Raw genomic sequence first — 14,325 nt, forward strand, 5'->3', positions numbered from 1 at the left:
CCACCCTTAACATTTTTATCAAACCCACTGAAGATAATCTGACCGTGATCGCACAGTGATTACGAGCCCTCTTCCGTTCGACACCAGATGAGATCGATCGTTCTCGCCATTTTCAAATTGCATCGTATGAGCCGAACCACACAATCCACGGGCGACTGTCTTAGAGTGCCATTTGTCATACTCTTGGTAAGTTTCGCATCTGCCATCGGTTGGCCTGTTGATTTACGTGACTGATGATTCGATCTGAACCCATTTGACACAGGATTGAATACTCACCTCTACAGCCTGTCCGCTTCTCTGAAAATTACCCTGCCCTCGTAGGATTATCAACCCCGTAGCCCCCAGTACTGTATTTACAACCACAGACACGTTTGTGGTGTCGTGTAAATCACTGTTAGTACTCGTTCCGGTTGATGCTATCGTCAGAGCTTTTGAGGAAAATATCTGCAGCGCTTGTGGGCGAGGTGCTCAGGACGAAGAGCTCAACTGGAGAATGATATCCTGAGACGAAAGAGGAATTCGTGTCGCCGGGCCAGTGATCTTATGTGAGTACTTAGTCCCAAGTTGATGTGGCCACTGTTCTGACCGATACTGTAGCTCTTTCTTAAGGTCCATCATGGCCGCTGATGCAACTGTCAGAATCTCAGTGCTGCGCCAAAGACTGTTATCTACTGCGTCTATAGTAACCCGCTCATAGTGCGCACCACGCTGAAACATTCCTTTGTCGCTCGTTACAACCATCCGACGAACTTTGTTGGTCATTGGTGATAGATGATGGTGACATTTGAGCTTCCCGGATCTCCCATTTCGGTGAAGAATTCTACTACGCTGATATCGTTCCAGGGGGAGCAGGATGCACTTAATCGGGGTGCTCTTGGATTGGACGCGAAGGTGGGCAAGGCGGCGGAGAAGGCCGAAGAAACGCTCTGATCTGGCGTGTTATCAGTGGCTCGTCGGCCACTCTCCTACCGCAGGACTGGGTCTATCTATGTATGATATCCCTGCCTGATATGCAGTGTGCTGGACATGTGCGTCGACGTTTCACATTGGACTTGCTTCCCTGCCATCACAACAGTGCCCCAAAGGTTCAGGATGCAAAATCTATGTCTCACTGTCGTCACTGCCGCTGGGCCTGTCCATTCCAGTAGATTTGTTGGCTTCTCGAAGTTGGGCCTAAGCGTCTAGGTACCCCGCGATTGGCACGCGGGGGCATGACTAGTCAGCTCCGCCCAACAACGTTTCATTCCCCATCACTGCCAAATACTTTACTAGTCCACAATAATTCGACAGATTTATCACCCCATGGTCTGCCAATCGCAACGTGAATTCATACAATTTGTTTCGTACACTCCATCCGGCGTATCTTTTTTTGCTTAACCCAACGATTTACATTGAGGATTCATTGGAACATCAGTGAAGCAATGGGACAGTGGGCTTCGTATCTACTGCCCTCTTGCTTCTCGACTGATGATTTTGGGGTCGTGTATCTGGTCTCCCCCGTGTTTCCAGTGGGTTAATCACGATCGTCCCCGCATGGGCCCGCCAATTGGATTTGCAGGGGCTTTCGCTGGCCATGAAGCCCATTTGAGGTATCTGCTGGCTGCCAATACGCCAATACTTGCATGTTCGCCCCCTCCCCTGCAGAAGCGTAGTGGATCCCCAATTGGGCGGGCTTCTGACACCAAGCCCGCAGCATTCCAAATTCCTGCCTGATTTAGCACCGTAAGGATAAGGGCCTCACGGAAGCTTCTCAACCAGAGAGATGGTGAAATGCAGCGTTTCGAGGGATTTTTGTAAAGAGCACAGCACCTTCAGGTGATCGGCAGCTCGCACCTTGTGACCCACGTTGCGCCACTAGGCAGGACTCCAGCCTCTATGACTTCGTAATATTATATTTGCGCCACGAGGCATTCGACAATGATTTCTCCCGTAGATGCCTACAGGGAATCTGGCAGGAAGACAAGGTGAAAGCGAATGCACAAAAATACCGTGATAATAGGCGTTTGGTCGATATACTATGGTGAAACTGCGTGCCCCGTACCAGGGGCTTGCACAGTAAGAGTAAAGCGAAAGGCATTGATTCCGAACCGACACATATTCCGGACGGTCAGCTCCGGGAGTGCCTCTCTTGGACCGAATTCACCATCTTTCGTAAGTGTACCCAGTGTTTTGGTGTTGCGCAACTCGAGTACCACCAAATTTTGCATTTGAGGACCAGGGTAATATCGCTGGGACTCGCTGTCGTCAATTGATCAATGCCCAGTGCGGCCTCTTGAGCAACGATGAGAGCGCTTTCTCAAACCAATCTCATGATACCATTCGGGACGTAGAATGCCGCCGTTGGAATTTATTCACAACTATGTTGGGACCTTTTGGAAGAACCGTACCTGAGTTGACACGCACTGTTGCGCAACTCCTGCTCAACATTGATGTTTCGATTCGCACGCTACCATTCCGAAATTCCACACCTGCCAATTCTTCGTGCTGCTTTCGTGCTGCTCGTCATCGTCCCAAATATAAGTCGTAAGTGTGTGATATGCGCAGCTTCATTGAATGTTTGTCGTTTCTTTTCTGGGTTGTAACCCTTGTCGGCCAGGTCACCCGAATTTTTGCAGCGAACTGGCTAAAATACTGGATGACTTTCAACAAAAACGAGGGTGGCGCACCGCAGCTCAATACAGAGGGGTTGCCGCACGGTCGAAAAACGCCCTACGCCCATCATACAATGATCAGCGTTCAACTGTTTGACAATCGCACGCCCTGTATTGGCAACGTGCTCCAGTGGGATTGATGGCTTGATTTTGGATGATGTGCTTGTCGCACCGGTCATAACCGAGGACCACACAGGACACGCTCAAGTCGCCGGAGCGATGGTTCGCACTAATTAGGACATAGGTCGACGAAAGAGTTTCCATTCGAAAATCGAATCTTTTTGCTAAATGGAGAATCCAGGTTCCTGGTTTCACTGTACAGATGCAATCTCGTTGTACCCGTGCGATTTCTCCTTAAGTTGGGCAACCCTGGTTTCAAGCCTTCATTTGACACAACAGATTCGATTTGATCAGGTGTAAAGCAACGAGGGCGAAGAAAGATTATGTAGTAGCCTCGCGTCAAGTCACCGAGGAAGGAGCACAGACCGAATGTAAGACAATACAATACCTGAAATGCGTTCGCTGTCCCAGTTGAGCATCAGCAGCCGGCATCACCCGATATGTGTTGCTTGTCTGACAACCCGTCCCAAGTTCTCGGCGCCAGAGACCCGTCCATCGCTGCATGAAGGTTCGAATTCCATGTGATAGAACCTCTGCCTTCTATGTGCTTTTCCTCGGGAGATGGCGGTACTTGATCCTAGTAAATCTTACATAACTGCGACGCTGCTGCTGAAGTGAGAGTATAAAACCCCTCCAGCTATCGATGTTTCGTATTCGGGAACCCTCGTAGCTGTCTACATCTTGACATTTCATTGCGCGTGAGACATCACCAGGATCGCGAATCAAAAAGCCTTTAATGCTATCCCATCGGTCGGCCGCACACTGAGTCCTTCAGCATTCCCTTATCTCATGCAACCGTTTTTAAATAGGACCCTGCCCTTGTCCAATGTCACAGGAATTAACTACTCTCGGCGCCTCCCTCTTGTTGTTTTGCAATACATCTTTGAGGTCGCGTGGAGAGGTACAAGTCGCGTGGAAGGAGTCGAAGATGCGGCTCCACACCATGTTGAAACCCTCACCTCGTTATCATACGCCCATGTTTGCAGACTATGGCGTCAGGCCGCTCTTTCGACTCCTATGATATGGTCCAGCGTTTGTTATCAGCACCTGGTCAAGGCAAACCATGGCTACAATATCATGCAACTTTATCTCTATACCACTAGATTCACTTCACACTATCCACTTTCTGTCGACTTCACCCTTCCGGCCCGCCAGGCCGATCCCCATATCTTTGAATTATGCACCCAGCTGGTCGCCCAGCATCTTGATCATATTCGAACCCTTCGCGTCAAATGCGACGACGACCTATCTTGCGTTCTCGGCGTGATCAGCGGTTGTCGAGCACCCCTTCTCCGATCTTTGCAAATCGAGACCCGAGAAGTTCAACCCGAGCACGCTGTTCCACGCCAAGTGGTCCATCATCGCGTACTGAGCGAAGCCGAGAATCTCGTCGATGTTGTTATTTGCGCACGAGATCGTTGGGATCCCTCCACATTTCCCAGGGTTAGAACTCTTCAGTGGATCTTGGTCGATGCTGATCCTCCTGAGTATTCCGCACAATTCCTCGCCAGTCTTCCGTACCTGGAGCACCTCGCACTCTCCGACCAATGTGGTAGTCAAGTCCCAGAGATATCAGGCTTTCAGAATCCCTCTATAACACAAGCTGATATCACGTCCGACGATAGCATTGCGATAGAATCGCTTCTGACCTCTCTCAGTACTGTTCACTCGTTGAAGGGCATACAAATCTGGGGGACCTTGATTTCCAGCCGATATCATCACATTTCGAATGTACGACGGCGTTGGATGCTGAGTTTCGAGTTTCCGCTGACGCGGGACAGTACGTACACCATGCGAGCGATTTTGACTCGTCCCGTGTTGTTCTCGTCCCAGAAGAGGTGGCTTTCGCCGGGCGTTTATGCGATCAGTTACCCTTCATCGAGGTAATGACGATACATGTCCAAGTCTACCCTAACTTCCCCAACGCCCTCCTTTACACCTTGGCTACCTCTACAAAGTGTCAACATCTGAAAACAATTGTTCTCATGGGTGCTCCGTCTGTGGAACAGACGACTCAGGCGATGGAAGGTTGGATGGGCGCGCTCATTTCCGTCGCTGAGACGCGGCTCAACAATCGGATGAAGCTGGAGACCGTTTCCATTGTGGGTGATTGCATGCTCACACCTCCGTGGGGAAGGATGACGCAGTTGCTGGGTTACATCGATATGTTTATCATTGAGAATGAGAGAAGGGTGTTGGAGTTTGTGAGGGATCATCCAGTGAGGAATTGGGATTTGTATAAGCAACTAATTGAGGAAGATTATTAGGGCCTTCTTGAGATTGTAACTGTCTTCAATTTCATCATGCAGTTTATATATTCCTTTCTTTTTGGTTGAATGATTCAGCCTGAAAAACGCTCACAATGTTTGGGAGCCTGATTTGCGTGGTGTTAAAGAAGAATGACAGAGATTGACCATTGTACTTAGATAGAAGGACCCATTTCGCATGCCTCAGCGGCAGGGCGTGTGGCTGGAATCGCCACTGTTTGGACTACGCTGATGTGTGCTTTAGACGTCAGGGGTTGAATACATACATGAGTAAATTCACATTACGTGCACCATGAGATGCCAAAATCACGCTGTCCCGAGCCGGATTTACCATAAGCACATACTCCTTGATGAATGAATGACATTTCAAAGCCGAATTCAGTTGAAAGGCAAATTAAGAAGGGGGGTTCAAAGTTGACTTTCAAAGATTAGTCGCACAAAGTCATGTGCATGGGTTGTGGCAAGCAGATCGCCTCGCAGAAGTTCCGGTTCATGGGAAGAAAGCAACCGAACTTCCCCAAAACGCCTTCACACACACTAAAGCTGTGCAGGGCCACTGCAAGAAGCAGCCTGGGATGATGGCTAACCCCTTTAATATATGATATTGAGATGCGCAGTTGGCGCCGCAGCGCCCGTGGTTCTAACGTGAAGCCAGGGGTGGGTGGATGGATTCTGTTCTTCTTCAGGATTAGCGGGTTGTGGGCGAAGCGGGTTGTGGGCGAAGCGTGGAGGTTCCACAAAGAAAAGGAGTCAACTATCTAGGCACAGGATTTGTTTACCAGAAGGTTGGGGAGCCCTAACCTAAAGGAGGAATGGAAAAGCCCATTGAATAGTGGTAGTTTGCAAATATTGTCAATCGCCAGGAGTCCAGTAAAGTAGCCTTGGAGAGCCCTGGCGATTAGCGATACAAATGCGTGAATTGAAATGGTCCCAGGACAAGCGCGCATCCCATGTGGCATTTGGTGGCTCTTGGTTGCAAAATGAGCTTTAGTCGCTGATAAGATGCCATCAGCCAGAGAGGGAGACTATCGAGGTGGACTTCGTTTGTGACTTGCCACAACGTTATCATCCTTGAGGCATACGTAACGGTTTGGGAGGGTTCAAGCCCTCACACGATAAACAAGGAATTTCGAAGGAACAGTGCTGATCAGAAGTGTGAAGCGCAAGCAACAAACAACTGATAAGGGACCCGATGATATCCGGTACTAATTTACATGGAATATTAGTGCTAGTTCCAATGCAAAGTATGCTAGGATTTGCCCTCCAGATTTAGTGGTTTGGCGGGGCATTGGAGCGGCCTCCTGTATCGAGGCATCATGTGGTGAGTGTTCATATGACGCATGTCTAAGAAAATCGCTGGTGCGAAAAAAGCTGTTGGCAGAGCTACTTATCACCATCAATGATACATTGTCTGATGAGAGCAGGAAGTTACGGTAGATCAAGTTTAGGTGTTTGTATGCAATTTGCTCCAACACTTTTGTTCGCCAGGTCGGAAGGTGCACTAGTGAAATGTTGTTTTTTTGTCTCTATTTGAGGGTGTCATGCACATAAGAGTGCGTGTTCTCGAGCGAGTCACAAGGAAATGATTCTGAGGGTTACTGGGGTGAAACCGGGTGGAGCATTACGAACGAAGTACGAGGTTTTTTTTTTTTAGTTTTCTAGAAATTCAAGATTGTTCCTTGTCGGTATGGGAGGAGAGGATTTGTGTGGTGGGCGCATACCTAGAACATCCCGAGCATGGGGGTGAGAAGAACTTGAGGGGGAAACACATAAAGAACATCACGACTGGCAGATGTATCATCAACTGAGTTGCGCAATAACGAAGGAAGGGAACAAGCCTCCTTAAACTTCCGAGCATGGAATCACAGCAGAATGCTTGGGACATTGACCTGTCATGACGCAGCCTCATCTAAGGGCTAAAAGGTGTTGAAGAGCCCATTTGATGCCACTCGGAGCAGGCCTAAGAGCCTATATCAGCGTTTGAGACAGAAGTATGTTCAGCTAACGTTCAGCCCATCTTCCCCAAGGACTTCTGACATGAAGATGCGGCGATCTTGCATGGGAATTATCCATTGCTGCTGGAGAATTGCTAGAGAAAGAAAAAGCCATCTGACGGTCACGGGGTTCACGCAACACCGCCACCCGCTTTTGTTTTGAAATTGAAATCTGAAAGGCTCTGCCTGCGTTGAGGGGCCCCTGACCCTATTTGGTCGCCTGCTTTGCCGCCTTTAATGCCGCCTCCCAAAACCTGGTTTAAGCCACCTAAGAGAAATCCCAAATTATTGCATGTAACCCAAGATAGATGGCCAGGAATGAGTTTGCACTTTGGCAGCATTGAACTCTCACCGTGCCCTCTGTGCAGCGCGCCGACGAGCAATAACGTGACACTGCTTGGAGCTATTTCATAAATTCATTATTATTGCAAATGCTTCCAGCCTGCTCCCTTCGTTTCCCTTCAACAACTAGCGGTAGCCGCGATCGTAAGACGGAGCGTTGAAGCATAAAGAGGTATGATTTAGCAGTCCATTTTGACATCGCGGAGAAGTCCAACCTCGTGTTGCTGATTGTCGAACGAAAAGAACATGTCGACCGGACTCTCGCTCACGTTGAAGAAAAACCCAGCTTGGAAACCCCACGGGCCCAAAGATGTGCGTCGTTTCATTCCTTTCGGAGGGTTGTAACCACAGACTATCTCACTCAAATAATTAGTACGCTCGTTCCGCGCGCAAGTGGGGCATTCAGTCTACCGAGCAAACCGCCTTCTACGTACATGAAAACACCCTCCTGCGCCGCACTGCAGTGCCTACTTCCACCGAGCAGGATGGAGCACCATCGGAGGCCAGAAGTGCTAAGAGGAGATCCATTTTTGCATCCATCTTCCGTGGAAGTAAGGATAAGAAGTCGGCGGCGGGAACAGCCAAAGTCCCAACTGAGGATGTTCAGAACGGTAGGTGTTCCCCTTGAGGAGGCCGAGAACCCGTCGTTCCTGGACAGAGTTCAGCTGATGCGGTGTATCCCCTGATTTGACATATCCCAATGATACTCGTTTAGATCTTGAATATGTTGTGCCTGTAACAATTGGCACTCCTGGCGTCACGGTTAACCTCGATTTCGATACCGGTGCGTTCTTTCACATCACCCTCACGTTACCTGCTCTCAATCCCCCTGTTGCTGATGCCTTTTGTTATGACCTCCTAGGTTCTGCCGATCTCTGGGTCTGGTCATCTCTTCTTCGCGTTAGCAAGGCTGTTCTTAAGAATCACCAAGTCTACAACCCGGCGAAATCCTCTACTGCTCAAGCCCAGAAGGGCCTTCTCTGGACCATCCATTATGGGGATAATAGTTCTGCCAGTACGCACCCTCCTCCGTGCACACCGTGAATAATGTTGTGAACCATTTCATCCAGGCGGAACCGTTTATACGGATACTGTCAAACTCGACACGTTGTCAGTGCCTAATCAAGCCGTTGAGCTCGCTTCCAAGCTCTCCCCGTCCTTCCTCAACGAGAACGCGAGCGATGGTTTGCTTGGGCTGGCTTTCCCTTCGTAAATTCATCTCTGTTCGACATCAAGTGCAATGGTAAACTGATTGTCCATTAATAGGATTAACACTGTATCGCCTACGTCTCAGAAAACTCCCGTGCAGAATATGATTGAACAGGGGTTGATCTCTCAACCTATATTTACTGCCAAGGTTCTTTCTATTCATTGAACTCTTCTGCTGTGTTTGACCTGCTACTGGTTTCGCGTAGCTCGATAAAGGCGACTCAAGTGGCTTCTACACATTTGGGTACATTGATCAGGCTGTGGCCGGAGATGTCTCCTCCATTCAATATACCGCCGTCGACTCCTCCAATGGTTTCTGGGAATTCCCCAGTGAGACGTTGAAGGTTGGGAACAAGATAGTTCAAAGGGCTAGTGGCAACACTGCTATTGCAGATACTGGTACCACTGTCTGTGCCTTCTGCATCTCGTGTTATTCCCTCTCGAGTACTGAGTTGTCCTTGCGATCCACTCTAGTTGATCCTCCTTGACGATGCGGCGTGTTCCGCAATTTATGGCTCTGTCTCTGGTGCCACACTCAACCATTCTTTGGGCGGCTGGGCCCTCCCGACCGACGCCACTTTGCCCGCTACCATTTCTTTTGCAGTTGGGAGCCTTCAGTATAGCATCCCTGGCGGCGATTTGATCTTTGCAGACGCAGGAAATGGCTTTTCGTTCGGAAGCATTCAAAGTAGGGGTCAAAATCCTCAGGATATCCTTGGTGATGTGAGTAGCAAGTACTTGCAGCCAGGATAGATATTTTATTGATGTGTGGGTTCGCAGGTTTTCTTGAAGCGGGTGTATGCTATTTTTGACCAGACCCCGGATGCGCCTAAGATCGGATTTGTTCAGCGTACCGACTGGTAGGGGGAATCCTCAGCATGACCTATCGTCCCTTTTTCCTTCTATAGTGTTTGATGGACCTAGTAGTGGTCTACATCCTTGACGAATCGCGACGACTCTTTCTTTTCTTGAACTACTAAGTCATGGATTGTCACTGTATTGTCTTTCGCGAATGATATCTTTCTGAGATTCGGAGGAACTGGGTATGCCACAATGAAAATTTGTGGCCGGGTCAAGGTCCGTTTCGCCTGACTCCGGGCCGTCAACGGTCGTTCCCTGCTGGACACAGAGATGTCTGAGGCGTATGACTGTGACTATGCCTCTACTCTCCGTATTTAAGGGAGGGGATCCGCACCTCTGACAGAGGCGGGTACCGCTCACCAATCGCAGCAAAGGGGAGAGAACTGTCCTTGACCGAGATACGTGCCAAGGATTCGACAAGGCTCAGAAGTGCACAGCGACGAAGGCAAGGTGTCGCTTGTGAACAATTCATACGTCATCCAAGTTCAGTGGCAAATGTGGCACAGAAGGGTAAATAGAGATCGAATGCGTCCCTTTGAGATGGATTGCTTGGACCTACTCACGCGACGAAGCTGCCCAGGACCTTGCTATTCGGACTCCAGACTCCAGCTCATGTTCGTAGCGGCAGTACCTCGAGGCGCAATAGTTAGGCGGGCGATGAAGGGGAGCATTCTCATTGAAGCGCAAGGCAGAATGTCTCACCTTCAGCCTTGCCGCTGCAAGAACTGGAGAAGCTCATGAGTGTCTCACAGGTGGAGCAGTAAAACGTAGCCATTCACAGCCAAATATCACAATCATATCGTAGTTGGTTGTGCATACAACAGAACATGGGTCTTCGCGCCTCGGTCATGAATAAGGGGTTCCGGGCACTATGAGTCCACTAGTCCGCCTCACTGTAAGCTGGTGGAGGGGGAGAAGGCGGGAAATACAAAGGGGCCAGGGTACTACAGAAGGAACGAATGTTACATGGCGAGTTACGCAGAACAACCCAAGTCCAGTTTGGATAAGACTTACTCATAAAGATCCTTGTCAGTGTCTAAAAAGACGACGAAAACGACTCGTTCTATCTGCTCGAGAGAGATTATGAACCTAACAGCAATGTAGAAAGCAAGAGCACCCACGTCTTGACCCTGGGGACTGTCTAGGAATTTCCTCGTTTCCGTCATAGCAATGTGAGTTGCGTCACGAATGGGGTATCCATATAATCCAGTGGAGATAGATGGGAACGCCTGGAGAGACATTCAGGAGTGAGAAGTTAAGATGGCATTATTCGCTTACTATAGACTTGATGTTTTTGGCATATGCAAGGTTTAAACAATTTCTGTAACACAGGGCAAGTAATCTTGCGCATTCCGCATCCTTGGACCTGGAATAGACTGGCCCAACTGTGTGCAATACATGGCGACTATGAACAAGTAATCTTCGTAAGTGTATGAGGCATGAGGCAGTGGAAAAGTAACTAACGCAGGGAGGTCATAGCCCGAGGTTATCTTGGCTTCGCCAGTCTCTGCTCCATCCAGAGCCTGACCTAAGTACAAGGGAATAGTAGACAAATCACGACACATATCTGAACACTCACATTCGTTAAGAAGACGTGGACCTGCAGCCCGATGGATAGCACCATCCACTGAAAGGCAACTCTATCATTGATACATGGTTGATGTGTCAAGGGACGTACCACCACCACCACCTAGCACGAACCGTTCAATCTGGCACGTCACTGGGAAGATAAGCACCTCTTACCAAGCAGAGTGCGATTGGCAGCGTTAACGATGGCATCAACCTCCAGTTTAGTTATGTCGCCTTGCCTGCAGAGCCAGACGCCCCAACAATGTGAACGCGCGATGGCGGGTCAGTTCCACCCTACGCACCATATGGATATCTGGCGAAGCAATATCGGATTGTGGTGTGCGGCTGGAGGATCTGGAGCTTGGATGTTCGCCGCCACAAAAGCCTGGGCTAATGTGGGGATGTGCTGCAGCGTTCTAACAGACATGGTAACGTGTGTTTGTTTATTCTGGATGGATCGCAGCGAAAAACGCTGCTCCGTAGTGGGTCCTGTGGGTTTAGACTGAATGGTCAGCAAAGAGGACCTCTATTTCAGCAAGGCATCTCAATTTTTTTTAAGTCCCCATTCCTCAAACATGGAATTGTGCACTAACATCTTTGTGTGGTATGCTGCCGTCCCTCACAACCCATTCACGAAAATACTGTTAGAAACCACCTCCGCCTAATGCGGGCATTTAGTGTAATGGTAACACACTCTTGGTACCTATGCAGGGTTCTGCAGTTTGACTCCCAGAATGTCCATATTTTAGCATTAAGGTTCCCAAGACCACATGTACAAATTCCATATATTTCAGTGTCTGCTCGCTGACGGAATTCATAAATGTTTCCTTGGCAGCGCTTTGTCTGATCTCAGTGGAGCATGTCAGGGACATCAAGGAAAGAAAGGCATGCTACTTGGCCTATCTAGAACAGCTAGCTATGTCATGTTGATTTTTTCAATTGTGTCACTGGGACATTCGGGATCAATAGATAACTATTTCTGTTTTTGATTATACTGTATGTTGATAATTATGATTGCTCTCGAAGTGAACGAAAACATGGTCATACCTGGGACTCTTGGGATACGTTTCTCTTGTGCTGTTGACTACCTCCTTCATCTCATCACTTGTCGTATATGTTGGACATTCTGCGGAATACACTGAGCACACCCAAATCCAGTTGCTGCCACGTGAGCTGGGCACATGAAGTTATGCATTAAATTGGCCGGCCTGACAAAGTTTCAGGGGGTGGCTCAGAGCACTAAGGACCCAAATCTGGCTGCTTCAGACCACATGATTACATGTAGGAGATTAGCAGTAAGTCCGGCCTGAATATAAATTCAGGGGGTGACAGCTCATGGGTTGTTGGAACCCTGGTGGTTTGGGTCACATGTGGATCACATAGTCAATCCAATGTGAAGGGGGTGTGTTGAAATAACCACCTCAGCCTAACAGGGCGTATGGTGTAATGGCAGTGCACGCTGAGTTCATGATCCAGAAGACTGGAGTTCAATTCCCAGTATGTCCAACTTTTAGGTTTCCCTAAAAGACCACGTGCAAATTCCAACAGTATATCAGTGCTGATCAGTCAAATATCGTGTTAACCTGATTCAAAATAGAATAATAATCAGCCACCACTTTCCAAGTTGATTCAGTGGGAGTAGCAGTCTCTCTAAAGCTCAATGTACATACGATATATTGATAGGGCAGGGGTATGGAATAAGCCACCAATAAATATTCCTGACACATGAAATGAGCTTTTTCGCACTTCACACGATGTACACTTCACATAGTTACCATATTTAGACAAGGATCACATGAGGTGTATACATTTCATTTTCCCACACTGCACATGCACACTTTGCACACTTTGCACACTTAGCCTGCTTGCCAGACTCCGTGGATGCGCCAAAACCAGGCAGCATTGGCAACGTAAATACCACTGAATTGTATTGATCACAGGTTGTTTATGGAAATAGACCTTAAACCCGATCATCTGCACGGAGTGGTAGTACTCCTCAGCAATTGCCAAATTTGAGATGAGTGTCACAGCTGTGCATTCTGGCCCATTAGCCACCCATCCCGATGCCACCCAAGCCTGTCTGTGAGGCCCTGGCCCATGTCTATGTTCCACCCACAACATCAGTTGATGTTGTGTTGTCTAATAATTATGTTGCGATGCTAATTTAGCGTCGCAGAAGCTTCTCTATTTATTTGTGCCAAGAATGCATTAGATTGTATATAAACCCTTGGGGTAGCTGTAAAAGGCAGATCAGCCTTTACTTCTACCCTGTTAATATACAGCAAATCAAAGCATACTAGAAATGGCTGCTGTGCAGCCCTGACCTTGCTTATGATAAGGCTTTTGCATGTGAAGTTAGTGGAACAGGAATGTTTTCTGCCAACATCATCGATCTTTCCATCAAACTGGTAATATCTTTCTGCACACAGGTGTTCTTTTCCCTTTTCTTTTTGTCTGCCATGAGCACGCTACATTCACCATTACCCGCCACCAGTTAGCTTTGCCAATGCTCTTCATTCCCCTAGCTTTATCCGATTAAACGGATGCACTTTGTACTTCCTATACCCCATCAAATCAACTGGTGTCATGTTGTCTCATACCCACTTTACACTGGCGTATGATTGGTGGATGCCACCTGTGGTGGCAAGAGCCCACTAAGTACTTTTCCCACCTTTGTTTTTCTTATCCGATTCTGGCTCGTCATCGGCTTGTTCGTCATCAGCTTGTGCAGAGTCGGCCACAAGATCAAGGGGAAGAGGGGAAAGGGATGGGTGAAATGTGGCAAAGGCTAGAGGGACAATGAGATCCGTTGGAAGGGACTTCAGATAGCGCTCGCATGCGAGCTCATACAAGCGGACCATAGGAATAGAAGTCCACTCAGCGTAAATGGCGTCCAGCCACTCAAACACATCCTTACATGTGTTATACCCAACACCCTCATCCCTATAACTCCACAAAGCCTCGCGATGCACGATCCCAATGACAGTGTCGATATATTCACATGCAGAAATCCACCACTGCGTGTGATCACCCAAAACAACAGCAGCCTTGAGATTGTCAGCAAGGACTCCTATCGCATTGTGAGCCTTTGTCATATCCATCCCTGGCCATCGACTTCCGGTCCCTCCGATCCCTCCGGTCTAACTCCGCTCCTTCCTCACTAACCTCGGAGCTCCCGTATTCCGTAATCCTCTCGGTACCCCTCAATGGTCACCACCCCCTCATTTCAATTTATTACCTACGCCTCCCTAAGTACGGAGCCCCAAAGACTTCCGGACAGCTCCAACGTCCGCTAGCACACTCCCGCCTCCG

The 14,325-nt window shown here is 48.6% G+C and overlaps 4 protein-coding genes and 1 non-coding gene across 5 annotated transcripts; 4 read left to right on the top strand and 1 right to left on the bottom strand.

Moving 5' to 3' along the window:
* The first annotated feature begins 2,373 nt into the window (after positions 1–2,373).
* EI90DRAFT_2692868 (uncharacterized protein) lies at positions 2,374–2,835 on the top strand. Its single transcript, XM_039053475.1, has one exon. The coding sequence runs from the start codon at positions 2,537–2,539 to the stop codon at positions 2,789–2,791; it is 255 nt and encodes an 84-aa protein (XP_038909930.1). The 5' UTR covers positions 2,374–2,536; the 3' UTR covers positions 2,792–2,835.
* A 605-nt stretch (positions 2,836–3,440) lies between these two features.
* Positions 3,441–5,120, top strand: EI90DRAFT_3082794 (uncharacterized protein). Its single transcript, XM_039062030.1, has 3 exons — positions 3,441–3,733; positions 3,758–4,428; positions 4,449–5,120. The coding sequence occupies exons 1-3, from the start codon at positions 3,561–3,563 to the stop codon at positions 5,036–5,038; spliced, it is 1,434 nt and encodes a 477-aa protein (XP_038909931.1). The 5' UTR covers positions 3,441–3,560; the 3' UTR covers positions 5,039–5,120.
* Positions 5,121–7,617: 2,497 nt separating this feature from the next.
* On the top strand, positions 7,618–9,570 carry EI90DRAFT_3082799 (aspartic peptidase domain-containing protein; the record flags this gene model as incomplete). Its single annotated transcript, XM_039062031.1, has 9 exons — positions 7,618–7,686; positions 7,748–7,985; positions 8,090–8,158; positions 8,237–8,389; positions 8,445–8,583; positions 8,641–8,731; positions 8,790–8,990; positions 9,058–9,306; positions 9,364–9,570. 9 exons carry the CDS (start codon positions 7,621–7,623, stop codon positions 9,445–9,447), a joined length of 1,290 nt encoding a protein of 429 aa, XP_038909932.1. The 3' UTR covers positions 9,448–9,570.
* Positions 9,571–10,146: 576 nt separating this feature from the next.
* EI90DRAFT_3082805 (uncharacterized protein) lies at positions 10,147–11,578 on the bottom strand. Its single transcript, XM_039062032.1, has 10 exons — positions 11,316–11,578; positions 11,186–11,252; positions 11,126–11,135; positions 11,024–11,071; positions 10,909–10,972; positions 10,723–10,849; positions 10,566–10,673; positions 10,459–10,511; positions 10,224–10,388; positions 10,147–10,169 (listed from the first exon to the last, which is right to left on the bottom strand). The coding sequence occupies exons 1-9, from the start codon at positions 11,438–11,440 to the stop codon at positions 10,325–10,327; spliced, it is 666 nt and encodes a 221-aa protein (XP_038909933.1). The 5' UTR covers positions 11,441–11,578; the 3' UTR covers positions 10,147–10,169; positions 10,224–10,324.
* Positions 11,579–12,445: 867 nt separating this feature from the next.
* EI90DRAFT_t247 lies at positions 12,446–12,519 on the top strand. The gene has a single exon. It is a non-coding gene; the product is annotated as a tRNA-Met (tRNA).
* Positions 12,520–14,325: the final 1,806 nt, after the last annotated feature.

Source organism: Cantharellus anzutake, assembly GCF_015039405.1.
Source record: "Cantharellus anzutake strain C23 chromosome Unknown EI90scaffold_94, whole genome shotgun sequence".
Taxonomy (NCBI): Eukaryota; Fungi; Basidiomycota; class Agaricomycetes; order Cantharellales; family Hydnaceae; genus Cantharellus; species Cantharellus anzutake.